We start from the raw sequence: 25,327 nt of genomic DNA on the forward strand, positions 1-25,327 counted from the left end.
CCGGTGGTGTTTAACCCTTCCGGGAGGGAAGGCAAAGCAAGACCCGGCGGTGACTCCTGCTTGTGCCCGTAGCGGCATTTAGAGCGTGGTGGCAGCTGGCCGGAGTGCAGGCCGTGCTCAGGAGGTTGCTGAACTCTCGCTGCTTGGCCTCTCTTCTCTGTCCACCGGAGCAGGGGTCGCAGGCAGCTTTCCCTGCAGCAGAGAGGCAAGGGGAGGGATGTGTCAAGATGGGTCCCAGACCCTGCTGAGCTGTGATGAGCCTTGAGCCTGCTAGCGCTCAGCCCACGGCACCCCATGGGGCATGGTGTGGGGATCCCTCCCGGGAAGCCGCAGCGCAAGCCAGGTGCTTGCACCGGGAAGCGCAGGGCGGGGGGCTGGTGTGTCCTCCTCGGCCAGGAGGCACTGGCCCATTACTGTTCAGCTGGAACGGAGCCACAGGGTGGCGCTTTCGGCACGTGGCACAGGGCACCGCACAGCGCTGGCACAGTACAACATACTGTACACTGTATGGCATTGGACACTGTATGGCACCAGATGTTCAACCCCTTGCACTACTCCCACTTCCTGTCCCCTCTGCCCCACATGGCAGCCAAGAGTGAAGGAATGCAGTGGGCACATGCTGCCCTGGTGACACCTCACACCGTGGTGACACCTCACACCGTGGTGACACCATGATGCCCACCTGAGCTGGCCGGCCACGGCGTGGGGGTTGTGAGCCTCCATGGTTCACTGTCCATGGCCCCAGGGACTGGCTGGCATAGAAGTCCATGGGGTAAGGCTGCTGCCACTCAATGTCTCGGAGAGCCACTGCTGCCTGTGGAGGGTACAAAGAGCTGAGTCGCCAGGGCTGAGAGAGGCCACGGATGTCAAGGACTGGAAAGGACCCAAAGAGATCATCTTGTCCAACCCCTCTGCCAGAGCAGGACCACACAATCTAGCTCAGGTCACACAGGAACGCACTCAGGCCTTCAAAGTCTCCAGAGAAGGAGACTCCACAACCTCTCTGGGGAGCCCATTCCAGCGCTCTGTGACCCTTACAGTAAAGAAGTTCCCCCTTGTGTTGAGGTGGAACCTGCTGTGATGCAGCCTACATCCATTGCTTGTCCTATCCTAGGGAGCAAGTGAGCAGAGCCTGACGCCCCACTCCTGACCCCCAACCCTCAGATATTTATAGACATTTATTAAATCCCCTCTCAGTCTTCTCCAGTCTAAACAGCCCCAGGTCCCTCAGCCTCTCCTTGTAAGGCAGTGCTCCAGTACCCTAATCGTCTTCAAAGCCCTCCACTGGACCTTCTCCAGCAGATCCCTGTCCCTCCTCAACAGGGGAGCATAGCAGCTGGGTGTGCTGAACCCCAGGAACTCCACTGGCACACCTGGACTGTGCACAGAGCACAGACAGGGAGCGGAGTGGGCAGGACACTGCCTGGCTGCAGGGACATGCCTGCACCACAGCTCTGTGGAAGACTCTGGCACATCCTCCCCAAGCCATGGGTGGTCTCCAAAAAGCTGCTCACCTCATAGGGAGTCAGCAGTGGCTTGCCAAAGACTTCTCCCCAGTCAATGGAGAGCCGAGGACAGGCTACTTGCACCCACCTGCAGATGGAGAACAGCATTTTGGGAAGAACAAGTCACAGTGAAGGCCTGCAGCAGCCCCTGGAAGGAAAGGGAGCCAGCAGGGAGCATGGTCCCCACTGCAGCAGATCCACCCTGCCAAGGACAGCCACATCTCCTCCCCAAGCTGTAGGCATAGTACACACAGTGGTGCACAGTGCCAGCCCAAGTGAGAACAGGACAGATGTGATTAGGATGGCTTCTTGTTGGGATCAGAGGCCAAGAGAGGGATGGGGCATCCTGGAGACCTCAAGGCAAGGGCTCAGCAGCACTCACGTGTCCACATCAGGGAAGAGCTGCAGCTTGCTGGGGAAGATCTCTGACAGCAGCACCCGCACAAAGGGCCGGCCCAGGGCACTGAGACGAGACTCCAGGTGCTGCAGGGGGGCAAAAAGACAGGTGGGAGCCCAGATGTCCCCAGCAAGCCCCTCTCAAGTCTTGCCCACAACCCCTTCCTGTCTATCAGACTCTTTATGAGCCCCAGCTCTGCCCCATGACCACATGCCCATAGTAGTCACAGGCCAGGCACCACGGCCATGGCTCCACCTTGTGCCTGGCTCTCCACAGTGCCCGCCGCAGCCTAATGAAGCAATTACTGCTCAATGACAACAATCTGTTCTCGTTAGCAGCTGTCTTCCCTGGGACACCCGCCTGCTGTGGGCTGCCTGTGGTCAACGGCTGCAAGAGGAGGAGAGGGGGCCCAGAAGGGGTCAGGGATGTCCTTGTCCTCTGGAGCCAGCACTAATCACCCCTTCTTTGGCCAGCCCTGGCCATACCTGTGTCCTGCCTGTTATGGAAGAGCAGCTGCTAGAATGCTGCTGCCCTGCTTTGAGCAGTGGTTACTGCACTGAACCAAATCTTGACAGCAGCTCTCCCAAAATGTCCAGATCTGAGGGGCTGGCATGCTCAAGGGGCCCCACTCCCATAGGTCTGGACACTGTGGTCCTATTCTTGCCCAGCTGGGGTGCAGAAAGAGCCAACATGGCAGCTGAGCAGGGATGGTGAACCTGATTGGAAGTTCATCCAATTAAAACAAACCCAGGGAATTAATTGCCAAGCTGCCTGTGCGGGGGGGTTTCCAAGGCTGGCCAGCTCTCCTCAGCGAGGGGCAGATTTAATGAGCCCTTGTCCAGCCTCCCTCATCTGCTGCTAATTGCCCTGCCTGCTTAGCTCTGAGGTGTGCAGACCGTGGCCAGTGGCAACTGATGGGCTGCCAGCAGTGCCAGGTCAACTGTTGCCCTGGTAGTGAGGGCACTGTGCTGAAGGTGCCATCATCTACCAGTCCTCCCAGCCCAGGAGTAGCGACCAACAGCATCTGGGCAGGGGCCATGGGGAAGGGGATAGTACCTGCAGGATGCTGGGGGAGCCCTGGCGCCCTAAGGTGCCCAAAATGAGCCCCCAGCAGCGGGCACCAGCGGCAGTGCGGATGGCATCCTGCCGAGCACAGCGCATGCGCTCGTGGTCGTAGTGCTCCTGGGAGAAGATCTTGCTGTAGGGATCATACCTGCAAAGCAGAGCTGGGCTCACATGTGCCACATGACCTGCCCCCCATCACAATGGCCCTAATTGATGCCCATTCTTTACCAGCACTAACTGCTTGCCACAGCATCTCTCCCCCTGGCCCATGCAGGGCCCAGCCAGCTCATTAGGGTGCAGAGAGGGGACGAGGACAAGGGACAGGGCGAGCATCCTACCGCAGCCCCCCAAAACTTGACACAGCCTGGCTTTGCACTCAGCTTCTTGCTCAGTTCCATCCTTCCTGCACTCCCCCCCCCGCCATCCTGGCTCATAAATTATGAAGAAATCTTTGATTTGTTGCTTTGTTTGACGAGGAGAATTTTAATCAAATCCCACTCGGGTTTCGGCGGCTTCACCAGCGCCATAAACCTGACGCGCGCCTCCCGTCAGTAACAAACGACCTACTAAGAAATTCAGATTTCACCAAATGGGCCCAGCCTTTCACTCCTGATATTTCATCTGCTTTCAGCGGCCTCATCATCGCGCTTTATGGCCTCTGCCTGCAGCAGCTTTAACGGCTGCACCTCCGCCGGCTTTCACAGGTGCTTGTCAAAATGTTTATATTCCCCGAGTCAATGGCTGGCACTCAGCTTCCCTCTGCACCTCTCTGCCCTGCCCCATGGCTCCTTGCCTCCCTGAGCCCACTGCAGTCAGCTGCCTGACCAGCCCTGTGCACTGTGGGGATAGCTGGTCCCAGGCACGCTGGGGAAGCCGGAGTGCTCCCCACAGCAAGGCTGTGGAGGACTGGAAATGGGCTGCCCATACCTGTATGCGGGTATCCCTGGGTTGGCAATCATGATGGACTCCAGATGGAAGCGTCCGTCTCCCAAATAGCTGCCGAGAGGGGAGGAAGAGCTACAGCACAAGGGCAACAGCAGCATCCGTCCACGTACTCACTGCTCTCCCAAGCTGCAGCGCACAGACACGCCAGGAAACCAAACTCCTGCACTGGGCCCCAGGGGCAGTGGGCACAGCCAAGGCTCCCCATCTCCAGGCAGCCCCTTGGCACAAGGAGGCAGGAGAGGCAGCTGCTCTCAGAGTGGGGAGGGATGGCCACACTGGCATGGGAGCTCTCCATCTCAACGGCTGGTTCTAGATGTTGCTGCTTCCATTTCTAATCGGATTTCAAGTCAGCAATTACATTTCAAAGCCTTTCATTCAGCTGCCCTAATGGAGTGAGGGCTTGGAAAATGAATTCAGACGTAAAACTTGACTAGATTTTGCCCTTAATTGGAGAATGACATTTTGGGAGATCAAAGCTAATTTGTCTGCAAAAGTTAGCCCCAGAGACGAGGGAAAGAAGAAAATAATAACGCAGGGAGGACGCAGGTACAGCAGCTGCATGCACCTGCGCAGGCAGCCGGGTGGTACCGCACCATGGCTCTTCTCCTCACCATGGCAGTGGGAAGAACCCACTCTTGCAGATGCAGTACCAACATGGTGACCCCTGCCTGCTCCCAGTGCCCCTGGAGAGAGATGGAAAGCGATGCCTCCTCACCAGTGCTGGAGCAACTCATGGTGAGGCCGGAGCCCCCACCAATGCCATGCCCAGCAATCACAGGCCCACCTCTCCCTACAGCCACCCTTGTGAAGGCACTGGTACTGCTGTCTCCCAGCGGAATGGGCAAGAGGAGGCTCAACAGAGCCTAACCCTACACCTGGGCTCCCCAGCTCCCCCCAAGGGTGGGGTTCTTGTATTTATTCTGCAGCACACTGTATTCACAGTACATTAAGCATTTCCATTACCTAAAATAATTAGGTGATAGGAAGCGAAGTGCTCCCTCTAATTTGCTGTCCTTAAATAAAATTAATGTTGCTGTGATGTTGGGCCTCAGCCATTTGTCTTTTCCAATTATCCCCCCGCCCTTCCATCTATTATCTATTCTGATATACGACTCAATTATTTCTTCTGTGCTACAAGCACATGCCACTCTGAGCAGCTGCAGAGGGCCTGTCCCAGCCTGAGGACATCCCCCTGCCACCCCTTAGACCCTCCCCATGGCCAGGCTGGGCCAGGTAGAAGGATCCTGGAGAAACCTGTGTACTTACATGATGGCATCTGTATCCTGGGTGAGACGGGGCGATGTGCAGCCCAGGATCTCTCCTGGGGACAGCGGCTTGCACTGGGGCACACAAACCTTGTACTGGGAGCATAGCTCCTGTGATGCTGCCTGCAGGACATGTGGGGTCAGTGTGGACAGACTATGCAACAGAGCATGGCCAAGGCTGGCAGTCCCTGGCACTGCTAGGGACTTTTGGGGACACCCTGAATGCCAGAGTTCAGTGGGGCACCAGTGACAATGGCTGTGCTGTTGTGGCCGGGCACAGTGGCAGCAGAGGGGAGTCAGCATGCCCACGGAGGGTAACGGCCCCACACAGCCGAGATGCTTAGTGAGGCTCAGCCAATGTATCAATTAAAAGACAGGGGAAAAGGCTTAACGCTTCGATGGCCTCATGTTTGGATAGACATGGCTCAAGAGGCTCATTCATCTCCTCCCGTCCTGCCCAGCCGGCCGTTCAGGGGCAGACAGACAGACCCGCCAGAGCTTCCCCTGCTGCTGCCGGCACTGCATCAAAATGCCAAGTGCTCCACTGCCTGCCCTGACATTTACAGAGCAGCTCCCCGGGGAGCCAGGGAGGGGTGCCGCCATGAAACATTGATCAGAGTTATTATAAAGCACTTGATCAACATTACCACAGCAGCACATTATTGCAGTGACTCGAACCGGCACCAGCAGCACCCCGGGGCAGCTCTGGCACCAGAGCTGGGGCAGAGAGGCACTGAGCCAAAGCAAAGGCTGAGACAGACGTAAGCCCTACCCCACATCACACACTGCTGAAGCTCTCCCTCTCACCTGCAGTGTGGAGACAAACTGGATGGTGCTGACAAGGGCCAAGGAGGTGCCTGCTGCAAAGTTGAAGCGAATGGTCTCAAGGAAATGGGAAGAGTCGATCTTGATGTCCACAAACACATAGAGCATCTTCAGCCCCTGCCTGGCATCAATGGGAACTGGTGAGAGGAAGAGACAGAGTGTAAGTGTGGGGTACCTCTTGGCCTGTGGCGAGGAATAAAGATTGCTGGCAGGGCTCCCTGTGCCCCAGCCACCTTGGTGCGGACAGTCTGTGCCACCCCTCTGCCCATGCTGGCACCCCAGGCAGATAGGAGCCATGGATAGCACCCGCTCGTTCCTCTCTGGATAATGGCAGCCTGGGGAATCAATGAACACAAATCTAATTACCACCGGTGCTAAGAAGCCTGTGTCACCACGATTAAGTGAATAATTAAAGTACACAGAGTCCACATCGATCCACAGCTCCACGTTCACTTCCCATTTTGGTGCTTTTCACCTGATCACAATTAAGTGCAAATTACTCCCTCCCGCAGGGCACGTGGGGCTGGGAAGGAGAGGGCCTGTGTGCTGCATGGGCACATGCCCCACCATCGGCCACACCAGTGATGGGAGCACTGTGGGCAGCCCAAAAGGAACCAGCACTCTCTGAGGACCCCAGTGTGCTCTGTGACCCATCCAGCCTGGTGCAGGCACTGCTGGATATGGCTCCTTCCTCCCCTTCCCCGCTGTCCATTCATGAGTAGCAGGCTCCGAACCAGGGGCTTTATACTCCCTCCTTCTGCAACAAAGCACGGAGCACAAACATTTATCACCACAAAAGCTCACACCAGCATTGCTTTTGGGACAGAGTCCTCAACTATGGAGTTAGTATTTCATACAGAGCCCGATGCAATTCTTCAAACCCATTTATATGGCCCCATAAAGGTCCAGGAGGGCTGCCAGGTGCTGAGAGCACGGCGGCGGCAGAGATGCAAGTGCCTGACGCTCACCACGGCAATTCTGCCGATCCACCTTAAAACCCAGAGCGTCTTATTGTTATTTTTGGGCTGATTCCATCCTGGGTGGACTTCAAAGTTAGCAGCATCTGGGACAGCAGCGCAGTTTCCATGGCAACTGGATCCAGAGTACCGTCCGCCTGGGGAGCACACAGCCTCCTCCTCCCTTCCCCGCCCAGCCTGTGCTGCACTCGGCAAAGCCACCATCCCAGCCCCAGGGACAGTGGGACCTTGAGGCCCTCTGCTGTTGCTCCTGACTTCCCCCAAAACTCGGGGCTGGGGGGCAAGAACAGATCCATTCCCATCGGAAGCTCATAGATGAGCAAGGTCTTGCCAAGTCATGGCCTTGTGTCTCTGCTCTTGGGCATAGGATTGCAATTTGGGCACTGCATGGCCATTGAGCAGGATAAGCACACCCTGCTACCCCCAAAATCCTGCCTGCTGGCCCCGTCCAAAACCAGCAACCGAGGCTGGAGAATAGAAAGCCCTTTGGGAAGGGATTAGCCCTCGGCGCTGAGCTAGTGTCAGGTAGGGCAGGGAGCTTCTCAGCACTGCACAGTGGCAGAAGCACAGACTCAGCGGTGCCATGCATGGCTGCCTCGGCAGCGCCCCGGGGCTGAGTGTCACCTACTCAGGCAGCTGTGTCCATAGTGCACCAAGAAGTCAGCGCCCAGGGCTCGGGCCGTGTAGTCATCCACGCAGCACGCACCATAGGTCACGTCACCCATCACCACAGCCTCTGCATCTGTGAACCTGTGAGGAGGCACAACAACAGCGAGGGGTCAGGGCTAGCTGCTGTCACCACTGCCCACCGCCCTGCAGCCCCAGCCCCATGGCACACCGCAACCAGGGGACCCAGTGCCGCCACTGAGCCCCTCGCCACGCGCCAAAAAGGACAAGCACTGGCTACTCTCTGAGATGTCAACATGATTAAGCTGGAGAGCGGTAATCCGCCTCTTCAATTGGGTAAAGCTGTTTGCAATTCAGCGGATTATCCGCTCATCAAACAATACGCTGCCAGCTTCCTAATGCTTCAGCCAGGAGAGTAGCAGAGGGAGACCCAGCGCAGCGTGGTGCCGTCGCTCCCACCAACCAGTCTCAAGGACCAGAGACACCAGTATGGGTAGACAAACTGCCCTGGCATCCCCAGCCATGCTAGTCAGGCTGGCTGAACTGCTGTCACCCCATGCCTAGGCACTGCATGTGCTTGTGCACCCGTCTACACCCAGCTGCACCACCCATAGGTCAAGTTGGGTGCTCTCCAGGATCAGCTACTGCTTAGATGGCACTTGGGGAGCAAACACACTGAGTGAACACTGGTGTGATCCCCAATCCTTGATGCTCCACCCTGAGCCCACCCAAGCACCCTCTGGCAGGTGAAGTGGCACACACTGATACTGGGCAACAGTGTCAAGTCTCTGGCATGATTTAAAGGCACCACCTTTGTGGGTGTTTTATTGCACCATTTTGGGGGATTATTAGCTTGGCTGCCTTCCCAGAGAGCTGCTGTGGTAGTTTACAGATGAAAGTAGGTATCGTGATGACAAAGCCCTGCGCCTGGAGGGGCTGCTTAAACCAGATGCTAATTCCATATTTACACTGAGGTTACACCAGCAGCTGTAGCTCGGTGCCAGTGGGGTTCCCCCTGCTGCTGGCATGGGCTTGGGGCAAAGGAGCCAGGGGAGGCAGGCACTCTGGCACAGCATCACCCCCCACCACTGGCACCCAGTGCTGGCTGGGGGCCAGGGTCCCGCATGCTCCCCGCTGAGCGCCAGGCAGGGAGCGTTACGTCGGCAGCAAGAATAGAAATGGTGGGCAGAGCTGGGCAGATGGCAGAAGGTGGAGAAATGGCGGAACGTGCTGAATATTAACAGCTCCGGCCCATCCATCAGCGCCCGGGGTGGGGACAGGGGAGCAGCTTTGCTAGAGCATCCCCAGAGAGGGGGCAAAGCCATTCCCACCTCCTGCATCCTGCCTGGGCGACTCCCACTCCCTGCAGTGTTGCAAGGGCTGGAGACACGGTTGGAGAACATCAGAAGATGGTCAAGATCCTGCCGGCATCCAAACCCTGCAGTCTCTTTCTGCCGGCGTGGCCCAGATGAGAGGACTCCTCTGCCGCCTGCATGGCCATGCCATGGGCTGGGGGCTGCCAGTGAAGGTTCGAGAAGGCTCTTCCCCCATCCCCCTGAGCCCCCAGCCCCCTCCTCTAATGAGAGGTGATGAGATGAACATGAATCAGACTCCACACATCTCAGCAAAAGTGGAAAATTATTCAGCTCCTTAAGATTCAGGACGGGGAGGTCTGACTCAGAGCGGCAGCCAGCGCCGCTTAATTTTTTATAGATTAAAATGTATGCAAATTGGCCCAAACCCCAGAGAAAGTCCCTGGGGGTGAAGAGCAAGAAAGTGAAATGGCAGCGGTGGAGGGAGGAGGGCAGAGGCTGGTGGAGGCGTCCGTGGCCCCTGCCCAGTGTGCAAGGCTGCAGCAGGAGTGTATAGCCACCTGCCCATGGGCATGAAGAGATGGAGCTGAGCCCTGCTCCAGCCACAGGGAATTGTCCCACTCTGGCTGTAGCAAGCAGAACTGCAGCTGAGCAAGAAGCAAAGAGGCCACCGGATGATGCCTATTGAGGAGGGAACCCAGCGGTGCTGCCATTGCGGCTGGCAAGGCTGGAAGAGTGCCGTCAGGAGAGGCACGTTGGCAGCAGGGCGGCACGCACAGGGGTGACCCACGCCGGCTGGGCTGGATGGTGGAGCGGAGCAGCAATCATCTCCTGAGACAAATCAAAGGCAAGCGTGGGGGCCTCCCCTTGATGTTTTAATCAGTTCGGTGTTGCCAGAGCCTTTCATCAAACTACAGAGGAAGGAAACATCAATTAGCAGCCACCTGCATCCGACGCGGGTCAGAGAGCTGCTCACCAACCAGACCAGACCGGGATGCAGGCGAGGGGCAGCCACGGGAGCTCCTCCTTCCTGGTGTTTCACACCCCTGTAACTCATCGCAGTGGCACAAGGGTCCCAGTGGTGTGGCGGCAGGGAGGCCGCGGCTGTCCCCACCCCGCGCTGAGCCGCTCACTACAGCTGGGAGCTCATGAATATTGAACGCCTGGGGAGGTTATTCATCTTCTACATCCCGCGAACTCCGGCTCATTCTAAAAAACCACCCGGCCTTAGCATTTTTCTCATCTCCCCCTAATTCATTCTCCCCTCCCTTAAACAAATGGCTCCCAAAGTCCCATTTATAAAGTGCCAGGCTCAGCACTGGCAGGATGTGCACCCAAGAAGGACAGGTCCCAGACCCATTTCCAACTGCCAGGACCTTCAACCCTTCCAGCCCCTCTCTTCCCTGGCTAGTGTGGGATGGAGGAGACAGTGACCTGGGGTCAAATTTGGAGACTTAAAAGGCTGGGACAGGCAGGTGCACACAGAGCCAACATGTCCCCAAGCATGGGGTGGCTGCTCCTCACTACCCGTGTGCAGGCACCAGGCTGGAGCAGACTTGATTTATCCCAGCTCCTCGACAAGTAAATGAGAGCATTTGCTGCTGGCAGGAGCGCAGGGTCCCCTGACACCGTGGCAGCATGTGAAGGATATGGCACTGGTCCTCATCCCATGAAGCAGGGCCACTCTCCCTAGCAGATAGGAGCCCTCAGCCCCAGAATGTCCATGGTGCCTGGCTCTAGCAGCCTTGCACAAGGAGGGGACTGCAAGGACTGGGCTGAAAGAGACCATTCTTGGCATCACGAAGCTGTCAGAGGCCTGAGCTGGCATCAAGATGCTGGTGTGCCCATGTGTCCTGCCAGGGATGCAGAGTGAGCTGCTCCTTGCTTCAGAGTCACCTGCCTCACCTGTATGTGGCCCTTCACAGCAGTCACACTGTGCATGGTGTCACCTCCCTGGCAGGAAACGCCTGGGGATAAGCAAGAGGGTCATGCCCTATAAACACCCACCCATGTCCCTAGGGAAAAGAAGCAGAGCCTCAAGATCACCCCCCAAACCCTACAGCCACTGCCAGCCCTGCAGCACCCAAACCCAGCCTGTCCCAGGGACGGGTGCCAGCAGGTGTGGAGGGCTGAGCAGAGCCCCAGCTGAGAACAATGTGCTTAATTAGCAGAGCAGCCCATCACCAGGCCCCATTACCACACTCCCAACTTCATTAGCGCAGGAAGGCTGCACGTAATTAAAATAATGAGTTTGCAATTTTACTGCAAACGCTGCTGGAAGAGCCCCACTGCAGCTGGGCAAGCACCGCCCGCGAGCAGCGCAGGGCCCCACAGAGCATCAGCAAGTGGGTCAGGATGGGCAGAGGTGCAAACCCCTGCAGCTCCTCAGGAGCAGCCACCTCCAGCTGGGTTCTCTCCTCTGAGGGGACTTTCCTGGCACTGGAGGTGCCAGGGCAAATCCCACCACACCAAGGGGCACATCCCAGGTGTATCTCAGCTTTGCTAGCCCTTTAGCTGGAAAAAAAGCCCAAAGTAAAGCAAATCAAGGGCCCAAAGCACGGTGATGGCAAAGTCACTGCTGGCCATTCTGTGCCCAGGTGGTGTTTGTTTGTTCTTCCCAATGGCCAGGCCATGGTGCCAGCTCCATAGGTTCCACGGGGATACAAGGGTGGAGGGGTGGAGGCATGTGGTGGTGAGCACATCCCAGTCCTGGCAGGTGACAACCCTACAGACCCCACACACTCCCAGTTCTCACCATGCCATCACCACCCAGGTTGGTGTTTAAACATCTCCAATGAAGTGAGAACTTCATTCTCCCTAATGATGCTGTTGCATGGTTAATGACGGTGATTAAGTTCTCCTGCACAGGGTGCAGCACCGCGCTGCCAGCACCTCCAGGTTGCACTTTAAAGACAAAGGGAAAAGGGAAGGCAACATCAGCTGGCAGAGCTACAGCCCTCGGCAGCTGAGGCCACATCCTGACCTGTGCTGACATCCCAGTATGGCACTTTGGCACCTCACAGTGATGCAGCCAGCTTCACCACAGAGCTTCATGCTACAAGGCAGACCTGCTTAGCCAGGGGATTTGGTGCCCTTGTCCTGCCACCTGCTAGTCCCAGAAGGGGACAGCCCATGTGGCACTAGAGGCTTGTCAGGCACATCAGCCCTTGCTATCACAGCTGCTGGCCATAGTGGAGCCATAGCAGGGCACTTCAAGCCATGCCAGAGCACTATGTCAGGGTCACAGTGGAGCATTTTAAGCTGTGCCAAAGCTGCTGGGCTGCATACACAAAAGCCATCAAGTCATCGAGAGGTGCTAAGGTCATGCCAGGGCAGCCTGTGTAGGCATCGGAGCAGCCATAGCCCCACTCCCCACCATCAGCTGTCCCTGTCTGTCCCTGCCACAGAGCCGTGGCTGATTAGCAGGAGCCACTCGCCCTGTCGCAGGGATTAGCAGCTGCGGAGCCTGACAGCCGACTTTATTAACGAGGAATCAAAAGCCCAGCTGAGAGCCCAGCTGAGCCGTCTGCTCCATCCCCAGCACGGGGAGAGGAGAGGGTCTGCGCACGGCTGTGCCCCTCCTCACCAGGCTGTTGGTGCAAGGGGCACTACTGCCACCTCCCCGGCATGACAGCGGGTGGGCTGGGGGGCTGCCCCCCTCCTCAAGCCACGGTCTGAGCTCCCCACACACCACCGCCCCCCAGCACGAATTACCCTCTGCCGAATTACATCAGCTGTGACAAACGGAGTCGATTTGGAAGGTGCTGCCAGAGTGTCGTGATGTGGTTTGGGCAGCACTGCCAGCTCAGCAGACCCCAGTCCTGCCACCCCCCCCCTCCGCAGCTGGCCACTCGCCCCAGCACAGGTTCCGTAATGACAAACCTATTAAGGCTAATTAACTGGGCCTCACGCCGGTCAATGCTGTAAGTGCACTCTTGATTTCAAAGGCTCCAGGCTAAGTGCCCCACCAGCCTTTCCGGAGGCAGCAGCTGTGACACTTCTACATCTTCATCCTCACAGCCCCTCGAGGCTCAGCAAGTGCTGGCTAAGAAGCCCAGACAGGATGCTGGGGAGGGCCCTGTATGACAGCCCTCTCCTAAGGGTTCTCTGGGGGCCTGCTCACTCCCACACCGCAGTGACACCACCAGCCCCAGATGTAGAGAAAGACAGACCCACAGACAGGACCACATCCTCCCTGAGCCGACCCTGCTGCAGCAGAGTGAAGACACATTCCCACTCCTGGCCCTCCCCAGCACCACCAGGCCATGGCACAAGTATTCTCTTAAAAGGCAGCTCCAGCAGAAGGGATAAATATTCCTTCTGAGTGACAGCAGACACGGCTCTGGTTGAGCTGGAACGCATGGTTATGGGCAGCATCACCCCAGGCACGGCTCTGCAGCCGTTACCAGAGCACATAGGGCAAGGGGAGTTCACTGGCATTCCCAAACCCCAAATCCCACCACCAAGGAGGGGGCTGCAAGGATGGGCTGCAGGGGATGAGGACTGCTTGTTGAGCAGTGCTCCTCATGGACACAGGTATCCCAGGCTTGCTCAGCCTTAAGACTCCTCTGTTCCCACTGGGAAAGGGTCACACCATCCTGGAGCTGACAGTACCTTGAGCCTGTCCCCAGTCTGGCTGTGGCAGGCACTGCTGGAGGACGAGGCTGCAGCAATTCCTGTCACGTTGGAGGCTCGTCCGGCCCCAGCGCAGGGTGAGGAGGGGCAGCAGGAGCAGCGCCCGAGCTGAAACTCCACATTAGTGCCAGCGATGAATACTAATGGCAGGAAGAGGCAGGCACCAACCAGGCCACCGCCGATTCACACCTCACCCACTGCAATGAAACTGGCTCCCAAGTGTATCCCCAAGGCAGCGAGGACAAGGCTGGGTTCACTCCTGCTCATGGCCATCACCCTCCAGCCAGCAGTGTTGGTACCCAGCATGGGTGGCCCTCGATGCTCCCAGCATCGAGGTACCAGACCGGCAGTGAAGTGCCTCTGAGTGATGGGTGTGGTGGCAGTGAAGAAAGGACACAGTCCTCCTGCTCGGCCTCAAAGCCATCCCCCACCCTACCACCAATACATAGGCACAACCACATCCCTGCTCTTGGCCAGGAACCTCTCTCCATGCAGCACTCACCCACCCTGGCACCCAAGAACCCCTCCTCAGCCCTGAGGAGCACCCCTGGCAGGGAGGGAGAGTCCAGCGGGGATGCTAGCACCTCGGCATCCACTGGCACCCACCGGGAAACGGGGCTTAAGGTTTCATTCAGATAAAAGAGCCCCTTAATCCTCTGCCTTTGAAGTCGGAGACATGAAAGCAGCTGGGTGCCAAAGCCGGAGAGGAGGCAGCTCCGCTTAAAGGGACAAACCCACGCAAAGCCGCCCGCACTCACACCCATCTCCTCTGCCCCCCGCACCCATCTCCTGCCCGCACCCGTCTTCCCACCCCGCCCTCACCCAGCCAGAGCGTGGGGCTGTGGCAGGCACACGGGGGAAATGATGGCAAAGCGGGGACAAAGCCCGCGGGCACGGCTGCCTCTCCCCCTGCCACGGCAGCGGCTGCTTGGTTAAGGGCGGCAGGGAGCCGAGCCCGCTCGCCCTGGGAAGGCAGCTTGCTAATGAGAGCCGCGACCCCAACGGCAGCCGAAGCCTGCGGTGCTATTAGCACTAATTCATTGTGCGAAACAGCGAGGGGCTGGGGAGGGGGCAGCGAGGAGAGAGCCGGCGGGCGGGGAGGGAGGTGAGCTCGGCAGCCAGGAGACTGCAGCCAGTTTCGGCAAGGTGCCTCGGCAGAGCCCAGCTCCTCTCCGCGCCCCCCCGGCCCAGGCAGCATAGAAATTCAAAACATTCAGGCGCCACGGAGAAGGGACCACCCAGCAGGAGCCACTTGCAGACATTCCCTCCAGGTCTTTACCACGGCCTCACGCCTCCCCAGCTGGAGAAGAGCTATGCCCCGAGCACCTCCGTGCTGCCCCAAAAGTGGCGTAGCCAGGCCACGGCTGCAGAGACAGGGCAAGACCTCTGGGGACTTGTGTGGCGGTAGCAGCCCTGCTGCCAACCCTCCCCTTGCCGGCCGTGCTGCCATAGGGAGCATGCAGGCACCGAGCTGGTGTCAGGAGGTTGTTAACACGGCTGCTGCTCGGCTCCCTCACCCGAGCAAGGGCCCTGACACGCTGAGCTTGTCAGTAGCTCCCAGCAGAGCAGCAATGGAAGGAGAAGTTGAGCAGCAAGGGCCAGGTTGGCATGGTGCCTGTCCCTGTCCCCTGTGTCTCTGTGACTTGCCACAGGGCAGCAGTACTGTCTGTACCCAGCCAGGCTGTGGCCAAGGTCATCCCTGTGAGGGCAGCTATGCTGAGGTCCTCTGCACTCTCCTCAGTAGTAGCACTGGGCTTCCTCCTGCCCGGGCAGCCCTGTCTGGTGGCCACCCCATTCCTGGCAGCAGCCCCTACCCCCTTGCCAGCTCCAGAGCCAAGTCAGGAAGTGTGGAAAAGCCATCAACTTACCGCTCAATGATGTCCACGATGGTGCAGGCAAACATGAGGAGTCCTTCTGGCATCTGCAGGGCCACTGAGAAGAGAAACAGCCTGGAGTTAGGAGGGGCTGGGGGGACACACCCCTAAATGAGGACTTGAGCACCAGCCCCCAGGGTCAACATATCCATCTGCAGAATGACCCTGCCCAAATCAACCAGAAACCAGCCAACATCCCAGTGGCTCCAGCAGCCAGGGTGCACATGGTCCTGCCTGGGGCCATATCCATTCTTCCCACTCCCACCCCATCCCTGCACACACTTCATCCCTTCTGGAACCTGCTGACACTGCTGGGTCTTTCCTGCTTCCCACAGCAGTGAGTTCCAGATTTTAATTATGTGCTGCACAGGAAAAGGAACTTTCTTCTGTTTATTTTAAACATGCTCCTAATAATGTAAATGCATGCCCCTGGTTCTGCTGGTACAAGAGAGTGAATAATCATCCCCTATTCAGCCTCCCCACATCATTCACAATTCTTTATCCCTCTATCATATTCCTCTTCATTCATCTCTTTTCCAGCTAAAGGATCTAAATCTATTTAATCTCTCCTTGTACAGAAGCTGTTCCAAACCTTTGATCATCCTCACTGCCCTTCTCCACACCTCCCCTCCCTGCATCTCTCCCCATCTCAGGAGGGTGGCCGGCAATGATGCAGCGTTGTGCCTAGCAGGAATTTATTCAACAACAAATGATGTTTCCTGATGTGCTCTCTCCTTGCGGCTCAGAACAATCTTGCTGCCTCTGCAGCCCAGCTTGACCCCCCAGAGCCTGGAGTCCAGCCAGGACCCCCTGCTGTGTGTCCCCAAAGGCTGCCCCAGGACGTTGGGAAAGAGCAGGGACCATGCTGGGGGAGATGAATGGAGGAGACTCAATTAATCCCATTGTCCTTTTACCTCCCAATCCCATTAAGACGTCGTCATAGTTCCAGCAATATCTACCCAAGCAGCTCCTCCAGAGCCCCCTCCAACAGAAAACCCTGCACTGCCAAGTCCAACCTGTTGGCCAGCAGCACAGAACTGTGTAAAGACATGGCCCAAATTTGGCTAACCTTGCCTTGCTGCAACCTGCAGAGCCCAAGGAAAGCTGTGTGAGCTCTGCCAGCCCCTTCCCAATCCGGCAGGGCCAGAGAGCTCAGGGTCGCGGCATCCTCCAGCCCATTTGGGATCATTTGGGACTGCCCTTCAGGACAGATTGCTGCCAACAAGCAGATCTGCAAAAAGCTTCCCTCCTCAGTGAGGGGTTGGCAGGAGGCAGCTGGGTGACTCTGCCAAAACAGCTTGGGGTCAGAGGATGACACCCCAGACCCCACAGACTCTGCAGCAGGCAGGCTGCAGGCAGGGCTGGCTGCAGCCCGAGGGAAGCTGCGTTCCCCCAGCAACGAGCCCCTGGCTGGGCTCTGCAGGCACAGGTTTTTAAATCCCAGCATGGCTGGCTGGCTGATGGGCTCTGCTCCCAGCTCTGAAGCTTAAATCCCAGCCGCATATTTACATTTAATTAAGAGGTGCCAAGCAGCAAAACACAGTAACGAACGCCAGAGCAGCACGGCTGGGCGGCCTCGCCGCGTCCTGATGGGCAGCCCTGCCTCCCACACTGCAGCTGGGAGGGATCGGACAGGCTCACAGCCTCCAGGAGCCCCTTGGCATCGCAGCCGGGTCCAGCTCAGGCAGCAGCTCCCAGAGCAATACCCATGACACCTGCCAGCTCAGTGGCGGCAGGCAGAGACACTCCCAGGTGGACATAGCATTTCAAATCCGGCTCTGCCTGCAGCTGCCAGTGCCACAGTGCTTCGAGCAGCCCCTGTCTGCATGTGAAGTGAGGCTGAAGACACTGGCGACACCTGGGGTCAGAGAGGGAGGCTCCGTGCCCTGATGCCTGTAGCTGATCACGCACTGAGAGCTGTCTCAGCCATAGCAGGATGCACATGCTGAAGGGGAACAACCCTGGCATCATCCTGCAGCACCACAGCAACCCCTGGAGCAAGGTTCAGACCACAGTGCAGTGCAGCCCAGCTTCCCACCAGCCCTTCTCCAGTGTGTCAGTGCCAGGCAGTGTAAGGCTCCCCCTGCCCAGCCTCAGCAGCCTGGCAAGAAAGCGCAGGGAGAGAGAAGAGAGCAGCAGGGACCTGGCCAGCATCCCAGACACATCTCACAGGCTGACAGGTCTGTGCAGCTCAACCTGTCCTGTCCAATGTGATTATAATCCAGAGATACAGATCTATTAACCCTGCTCGGGGAAAAAAGGAGCTCACCAAGACAGAGCCTAACAACGCCAGTGCATGCTGGGCATCTCAGAACCATCCCTGCCCAGCCTCACAGGCCCCACACCCCATCCCAGATGGGTCTCCTCACCACCAGAGAATTCAGCAAGCACCAAACCACCATGCTGAACCCAGAACCTTCTCAGCCCCCAGGCCAGCACTCACCTTTCTTGGCCTGAGCCTGTCGGATCCTCCAGATGGTCTTGGGAATCTCAAAGTTGTAGTTTCGAGGCAGGGCCTCCACCGCCTCTCGCAGCTCTGTGTTACCGAGGATCTCCTCGGGGACCTGCTGCACCACTCGCCGTGGGGCGCCTCGGGCTGCGGGACACACGGGCTGGCCTAAGGAGCAGCTGGGAGGGCAGCAAGCCCTGTGCCTCAGGGCCCACCGGCATCCTTGCTGCCCTCATGCCACCACCCCTGGGTAACGTGGGCAGGAGGAGGCAGTTTTCAGCCCTTGGCGCTGTGCTTGGGGCCGGTTGCAGGCACTTTCGGAGGGAAAACACCTTTTTGGGGCACTCTGTGCACTGTGTGAAACCCTGCGAGCGGGGCTGACTCTCCCCACACCTGGGAAGACAGCAGGCACAGCCCCGTAGCTCACCCACACGAACCGCGGGGTCCTCCCTGCCCCATCCCGGGGACTCCGTTACCCCGCCGAGGGGAAACGCAACGGCAGCCGGTGATCCAGGCCCGGCCCCGGAGCCTCATCCCGAAGCCGGCCCCCACCAGCAACCGCCCCCCTACAGCTCGGCGAAGCTGGAGAGCGGCGGGGGAGTGACAGCAGGGGGATTATTCACTATTTCCAGCCCAACACCGGCACTCATGAGCCACCAAACCCTCCCCGCACGGCCCACGTCCAACCGACACGGGGCCAGCTGGGCCAAGCCGGTGGCTCCGCCACCGTCCCGGCCTCCCCCGCCACCGTCCCGGCCTCCCGCGCTGAGGCAACCGAAACAGCACCCGGTGCCGGTCCGGGGAGCGCAGAGCTGACCCGGCCTCAGCCCACCTGCGGCGGGCACCGGGGCGGCGCCGCCAGCCCTCCCGGAGGCCGCCATGGCTCTGAGCACGTGAGGGCGGGGAGGCAGCACTAAGCGAGCCAGGCGCCAGGCCAGAGCAGTCGCGGGCCGAAAGATCGAGAGCGGAGCGCGCCGGCGGCCCCCGACGGGACGGACGGGACGGCGGGACGGATGGGTTTTGGCATTGGTCCCGACGGGCACTCTGGGGGTGTGCAGCAGGCTGTGAAAAGCGCTGCCATGTCGAGGATACTCCTGCGTCACGTCCAGGGATGTGACTCCGTGGCATCCCCCGCTCCTCGGTGCCGAATGCCCCGGGGCTGCCTGTCCCCAGTCGGTCTCAATGCTAACAGAGCAACGGGGCGTCTGGGTCGGTTCCATGGTGACGGATACATGTCCTCCCGTATTCGCGTAGCGAGTACTTCCCCAGGTCCCTCCTCGGGATTAGCGGAGACCCCTAAGGGCTGGCAGAGGTCCGGGTAGGCAGCGGGGAGTCCCCAGCGACAGCAGAGACCCCACAGGGAAAATGAGGACAGCAGCGCTTCCTGTGGGATAACAGGACCCCACTGGTGGGGTAGAGAGAAGGAGGAGAGACTTTCGAGGAAGGAAGTCCTTGGGCAGGAGAGATCGCCTCGCGGGGTAGCGGGGACAGTCCATGGGGCAGCGAGGTCTCGGTGGAATGTCAAGACCGCGGTGGGCAGTGCGGAGACAGCAAGGACTGTGGAGGGAGACGTGACGACGGGGACCGGGGCACAGAGGGGACGGCAGAGCTCCCGATGGGACATCCGTGATCCCGGTGGGATAGCAGCCACCCGGTATGGCGGAGGGGTTTATAAGGGCGAGAAGACACCGTAGGGAACAGCAGCGACTTGGGGAAGGTGGTTATGTGGGACACGGCAGGGACCATATCCGGGTGGAGGCGACAGCGGGACCAGCAGGGTTCCCGATCCGTGGTGAGACCTCAGCGGGACACCGCGGGGCGATAAGGGACGGAGTGGCTGGTGGGGACAGTGGAGATGGCAGGTCGCCAGGGAGCGGCAGGAACGATATTGAGCAGACGGGGCAGCGGCGATAGAGGGCACCCCGGCAGGCACGGGAGGGGACGGCAGAGCCCCGGTGGGATACCGGGGCACCGGGAGGGAGAACGAAGGCGAAGGGGATGACTATGGGGCAGGGGTGACAGCTGTTTCTGGTGCGACCGCAGAGCCACAGGGGCGTCCGGCGCTGGGCCATGCCCCTCTGTGAGGAGGCGAAAGCTGAGGGTGCTCTGCGCGGGGAACGGGAGCCGCGGCACTTTCACGAACTGTCCACGGGAGGCGGGAGAGGCGGCGGCGGCAGAGGAAGGGGGGGGCCCGGCCGGGCTCGCCCAGCCCTGCCCAGCCCTGCCCGCCCCGTCGCTGCCCCGCCCCGCCCTGCCCAGCCCTGCCCGCCGCTGCAGGCAGCGCGGCATCGACATCGGCACCCGTACCGGGTGCCCCTTTATAGGCTCGGTCCGAGGGGGTGGGGGGCGGCGGCGGCCCCAGCCCCGAGGGGGCGGCTCCCCCCCTAAAAGCCGGCGGCGGGACGCGCGGCGGGCAGAGGCGCGGCCGGCGCTCCCCGGTGTTCCGGGGCCGGCGCTCCCCGGTGCCGCTGCGGCTTGGCCCGCCATGCCCCCACGGGGGCTGCTCGCCCGGGCTCCGGCTCCGCGTTCCCGGTGTAGCAGCAGCAGCCACCGCTGCCGCCGCCGCTACCGATCGCCGCCGCCGCGCCCGCGGCTCTGAGCGCCGCCGCCGCCACCGGGAGACCGCGCCCGCCCCGGCTCCAAGATGCTCCGCCAAGGTGAGCGCCGCACCGGGAGGGCACTGGGTACCGCGGGCACGAGGGGCAGAGGGGCCGGCCCCGAAGTTTGTATCCCCGCCGAAGTTGGGGCCGCGCCGCCGGGCGCCCCCCGCCGCCGCTGCGTTACCGGCGCCGCCGCCACCGAGGCTCGGGCACCCCCCGGGGAGCGGCACTGGCGGCGCACGGCAGGAGCGCAGCGCGGCGGGGAGGAACGGGTGGGAGGCACGGCAGGCGCCGGGTCCCGAAGGAGAGGGAACGTGGAGGGTCCCACGGGCACAGTGGCTACGGCGAGTCCCGAAGGCAGTGGGGCTGCAGTGGGCGCGGAGTGGGTCCGGTGCTCGTTCTCCGGAGTCAGGGAAAGGACGACGCAGGGGGGTTCGGCATGGAAGTTGGGGCGAACCGTCCCGTTCCACCCCCACCCCCGAGGAGGTTCGCTCCCTCTGACATCACGCGATTTCCATGGCAACCGCCTGGGACATCATAGGGGAGCTTTTTGACATCACAGTGAGGGGACAAAGCCGGCCCTGCCAGGGGGTCTGGGGCAGGGAGCGAAGGGCAGGAACCCCAGCTCTGCTGTGCCTTGGCTGGTCTTGGGGAGATGCCAAGGACAGTGGTGCCATGTGTGTGGGGGGATCCTGGCAGATGCCCCCCACTCCCACCCCACAGTCTGGGGAGGGGGCAACCTCACATTCCTGGGACATCCCTCGCTGTCACCCCACCACATGCTCCTCTCTGTCGAAGCTCGGGCAGCAGGCAGAGGTGCCAATGCCGCGCCCACATCTCCTCGTGTTGGGGTCTGCACCCCCGGGAAGGGCAGAATCCCTGCTGCCACCCTGGAGATGCTTTATCCCACTGGGGGAATGTCACCTTGCAGCTGCGGGGCCTTGCACTCGGATCCTCCTCTCTGGCTCCCACCTCAGCTTTGTTTGGTGTGGGAAACCCGACTAGGCTGAGAGCTTGAGAACAAACCCTGAGCTCTCGGAGCAGCCCCGATTCCCAGCTTCAATTCTCATCCTCAATTCCCAGCCTCGCTGCTGCCAGCTGGAGGAAAAACCGTCATCCAGGCTGGGAAAGCAGGAGCCCGAGGTGGAGACAGGCAGCAGGGCTGCCGACAGGATTGCATCCCACCAGGGGTAGCCTGTTAAGGTCAAGATGTACAGCTTTCATTTCTGGAGCTAGAAAAACAAAATGCAAATAGAAGAGCCTCTGGGCTAACGCAAAACCTATTCTTAAAGTTTTTGTCTTGTTAAGCAAAGAAATAGAGTGCCAAATAGGCTTTGTTAAGTGGCAGTCTAATTAATAATTTAAAATCTTGTAGCTGTCTTTCATTAGAATTTATCTGTACATCAACCACAAAATCAGTCAAACACACTCATTTATAAGTTAATGCCATTCCTGAATAATTCAACAGGCAGTTAGAGGAGGCCTCCATCCTGCCGAGAGGCTCTCCCCTCCCTGTCTTGCCATGGCCAGGTGTCCCCAAAATGGGGGGGTCCCAGTCCCCAGCATTTGCCCCAAGTGGGGTGCAAAGTGGGATGCCCCACCTAGGGGGTGAAAGGAAATCAGCAGAGCTGCTGCTGGGGCATAGGGCCAGTGCCAAAGCCTGCACTGGGGCTTGGGGATGGCTGGTTGTGTTGGAGGTGGCAGCACAAGGCAGTGTGGGATGGTGGTGGCACTGCCAGCACGTTTGAGTTTGGGGATGTGGCAGGGCTTTGTGGACCTGCAAGTGATGTCCCTGGAGGATGCAGCTTTGTGTGCTCTCTCACAGGGCAATGTCTTGGCATGCAGTACGATGTGGGTCAGAGCTGTTTGCTGCTGGAGGTTTGCAATGGGATGGGCAGTGGTGGTGTGGCTGGGGCAGCACTATGATGCCCAGCAACATTTTGGGCCTCCCACATCCTGCGAGCTCAAGCCATGGATCTAGTGGGTAGCCCTGGTGGGTTTCAGGGTGTATTTGGGGCACTGGGATATCATCCATGGTGTGGCAGCAGGTGATGGCATAAGGTGTAGCTCCAGTCTTGGTGAAGGTGTTGGTGGGGCTGACACTGCACTGGGCACCCTGCCGGAGGTGGCCACGGACACAAGTGCAATATTGGCAATGCAGAAGAAGGAGATTTCCAGGTCAAGGATGACACCAAGGTCATGGGCAGCCATGTCCCTATCCCTGCCCGTTGATGGGGTGTCCAGCCCTCATCCCTTCCTACAGGGAAGCAGCCAGCAGGCAGGGTGCAGGCACAGGCTGGGCTGTGGTTCCTGCACCGGAGAGCCGAGAGCCCAGAAACCTTTCTGCTTATAAAAGTTTAATTTCCTAAAGAGCTGAGAGGAAGCCACAAGCTCTCTCTGCCCAGTGAAGCAAGGAGGGTGGCTGGGGGAGGGTTCAGGATGTGGCCCAGGCTGTCCCTGTGGTGTTGCTGGGGGGGAATGAGGGAGGCTCGGGCAGGCAAGACCTGCCTAGACCTTGGTGCTGGGATGAAAGGAGCCATCGCCACTCAGTGACCCACACTGATGGAACCTGGCAGGGTCAGAGCTGAGGCCACGCTCAGCTAAGTGTTATTCCCACCTTTTGCCTAAAGTGCTGCACCTGGCACCCCGTGGTCCCATCTGGGAGCCTGAGGCTGCGGGTGACACTCCAGGTGGCCTCGAAGCACTGCCCTAAAAACACCAGTGAACCTGCTGGGGAAACATAAAAATGTGCCTTTTCCGGCGTGATTTCACACCCAGTTTTCCCCAAGGCACCTGGTGGTGCTGGAGCTGGCAGCGTGGGCCAGAGCCACGGGCAGTGGGTGCCCGTGGTTTGCAGGATGGGGCCGCGAGTGGGATGTTGTTGCCTCAGGGCTGGGCAGGCACTCAGGGCTGCTGGAAACGCATGGAGTGCTAATAGGTTTTGGCAGCAAGACCCAAAACGTTTTTGAAGGCAAAAACCAGCCAGGGAAGTGTGGGAGGCTGGAGGGACTTGGTAGTGGCCGGGTGTGGCCAAGGCCATCCTCCCCGCTGCAGTTTTCTCAGCTCCCAGGAGTGCCCCCAGCCTGCCCCAGAGCAGCATGGGGATAATAAACCTCTTCTTGCAGAGGAGTGACCCACGACACAGCCCCTTCAGCCTCACAACACTGGGAGCAGCCACACATTGGGGCACCCTTGAGTGCTGGCACTCCCCATCTGCACTGCAAGGATCTGCTCCAGCCACCCCCAAAGAGCCGGAAACTCAGGGTTTGTTTTTCCGAGTGCAATCCCAGGGTTTAACGATGTTCAGTAGGAATTCTGGTTATTAGCAGCAGATTATGTCTTTGAAAGCACAATGTTGGAGTGGCAGCAGCAGGCAGCAGCAGGCAGAGGCAAGCAGGTGAGGCACCAGCACGCCAGCGATGGTGGCTGTTGTTTGGGTTGCCAGTGAAATGGGACAGGCAAGCTGCTGCCCTGACCTGCCAAGGGAAATTGGTGTCTGGTTTAAGAATGGAGGCAACAAGTGGGAGGTCAGTAGGCTGCAGAGAAGACCTGTGAGGCCAGGAGCAAGCAGGATACTGGTGGAAGTCAGCAAGGAGGAGCTGAGGGTCCATGTGGGCTAGGGGTGCAGTGCACAGCCCTGAGGTACCACTGGGATATGGGAACATCCTTATCCTCCCCAGCAAGAATACCTCTTCCCAGCTACTTTCAGTGATGCTGCCTAAGCACAAGGAGGGATGAGCCAGCTTGGTCCCAGGCCCCTCCACCAGCAGTGTGGATGGTGCTGTCCCCACTCCGGATGTTGGCATGCATCCCATCTCCCAAACTGTGGAAGCACCAATCCCCCGAACCATCCCTATGGAACGGCATCGCCATGGAAACCCACAGCCCTGCGCCTGCCGCCCAGCATTCAGGGGGGACACTTTTAGGAATATTATTTTTACTGATGACAAATGATGGAGGCTTGGTGTCGATGGAGGAAATGCCTGTGCCCAGTGCCATGCATCGCTTGCCCTCCCCATGGGGTCCTTCTCCTGCCCATTTTGTTGAGGGCAGGGCATGTGCCCATCAGGCAGCCGTGGCTCTGCCTGCGTGTTAAGTGTGGGCAGCAGCAAGTGGCAGATGCAGGATGGGGAGATGCGGGGGGCAATCTTCTTTGTGCAGATTAGGATTGGGGGGTTATTAAGCAGAAAATGCTCCATTTGGTGCAGAAAGCTCCTTTTCCTCTTTGAACAGCACATGTGCCCGCCGGCTGATTTCTCTCTGGTGGTGCTGGCACAGCGCCTTGGAGCCAGCCCAGCTTTGACGAGCTGCTTTTTGTGATGGTCCTGTCCTGGGCTAGGGTGCCATGGCTGCTCCAGTGACTCTCAGTGCCAAAAGTTGGTTGCAGTCAGAGCTGCATTTCTCCCCAGCTCATGACTGGCAGAATGGGACGGGAGGAGGTTTTGGCTCTGGAGATGTGATAGCCCAATAAGCTGGGGGGTCTGTGGTGGTCCATTGCATCCCAGTGGTGCTTGGCTGTGTCAAGAATAGGACACCCAAACTGGAGGGCATCAGACACGCTTCACGTGCGCCCCAGATCCCAGCGTCACCATCACACTGGAGAGGTTGAAGCTATTGTTTACTAGGGAGCAGCAGCAGGAGGGAATTTGGTTGCTGCACTGACAGGGCTCCTTAGGAGGCAGCCCTGCAAGTGGAGGGGAGGTGCCAGCTGCTCAGCCAGCCCCGTGTGCCGCACTTGGGAAATGCCTTTTTTTCCTTCCCAGCTGTGTTTGCACCAGTGTTTGCACTGGTATCCCTGGGGAAACCCCAGCTCTGTGGTCATGGGACCCTCACGGTGCCTTCCGAGGAGC

At 59.2% G+C, this 25,327-nt stretch overlaps 2 protein-coding genes across 2 annotated transcripts in view; one reads left to right on the plus strand and one right to left on the minus strand.

The window, feature by feature from the left end:
- Positions 1–104: 104 nt before the first annotated feature.
- DPH1 (diphthamide biosynthesis 1) lies at positions 105–18,781 on the minus strand. Its single transcript, XM_064166594.1, has 12 exons — positions 18,710–18,781; positions 17,872–18,024; positions 15,423–15,486; positions 7,608–7,729; positions 5,985–6,139; positions 5,179–5,300; positions 3,895–3,963; positions 2,959–3,115; positions 1,888–1,988; positions 1,515–1,593; positions 683–814; positions 105–192 (listed from the first exon to the last, which is right to left on the minus strand). Exons 1-12 carry the CDS (start codon positions 18,756–18,758, stop codon positions 118–120), a joined length of 1,278 nt encoding a protein of 425 aa, XP_064022664.1. The 5' UTR covers positions 18,759–18,781; the 3' UTR covers positions 105–117.
- A 1,388-nt stretch (positions 18,782–20,169) lies between these two features.
- Positions 20,170–25,327, plus strand: part of RTN4RL1 (reticulon 4 receptor like 1) — a 34,784-nt gene continuing 29,626 nt past the window's right edge. The window contains 1 exon segment of the mRNA XM_064166272.1: positions 20,170–20,534. Within this exon segment, the coding sequence (XP_064022342.1) occupies positions 20,522–20,534 (13 nt within the window). The 5' untranslated portion in view covers positions 20,170–20,521.

The sequence above is a fragment of the Pogoniulus pusillus genome, chromosome 27 (genome assembly GCF_015220805.1).
Source record: "Pogoniulus pusillus isolate bPogPus1 chromosome 27, bPogPus1.pri, whole genome shotgun sequence".
In the NCBI taxonomy this organism is placed as follows: Eukaryota; Metazoa; Chordata; class Aves; order Piciformes; family Lybiidae; genus Pogoniulus; species Pogoniulus pusillus.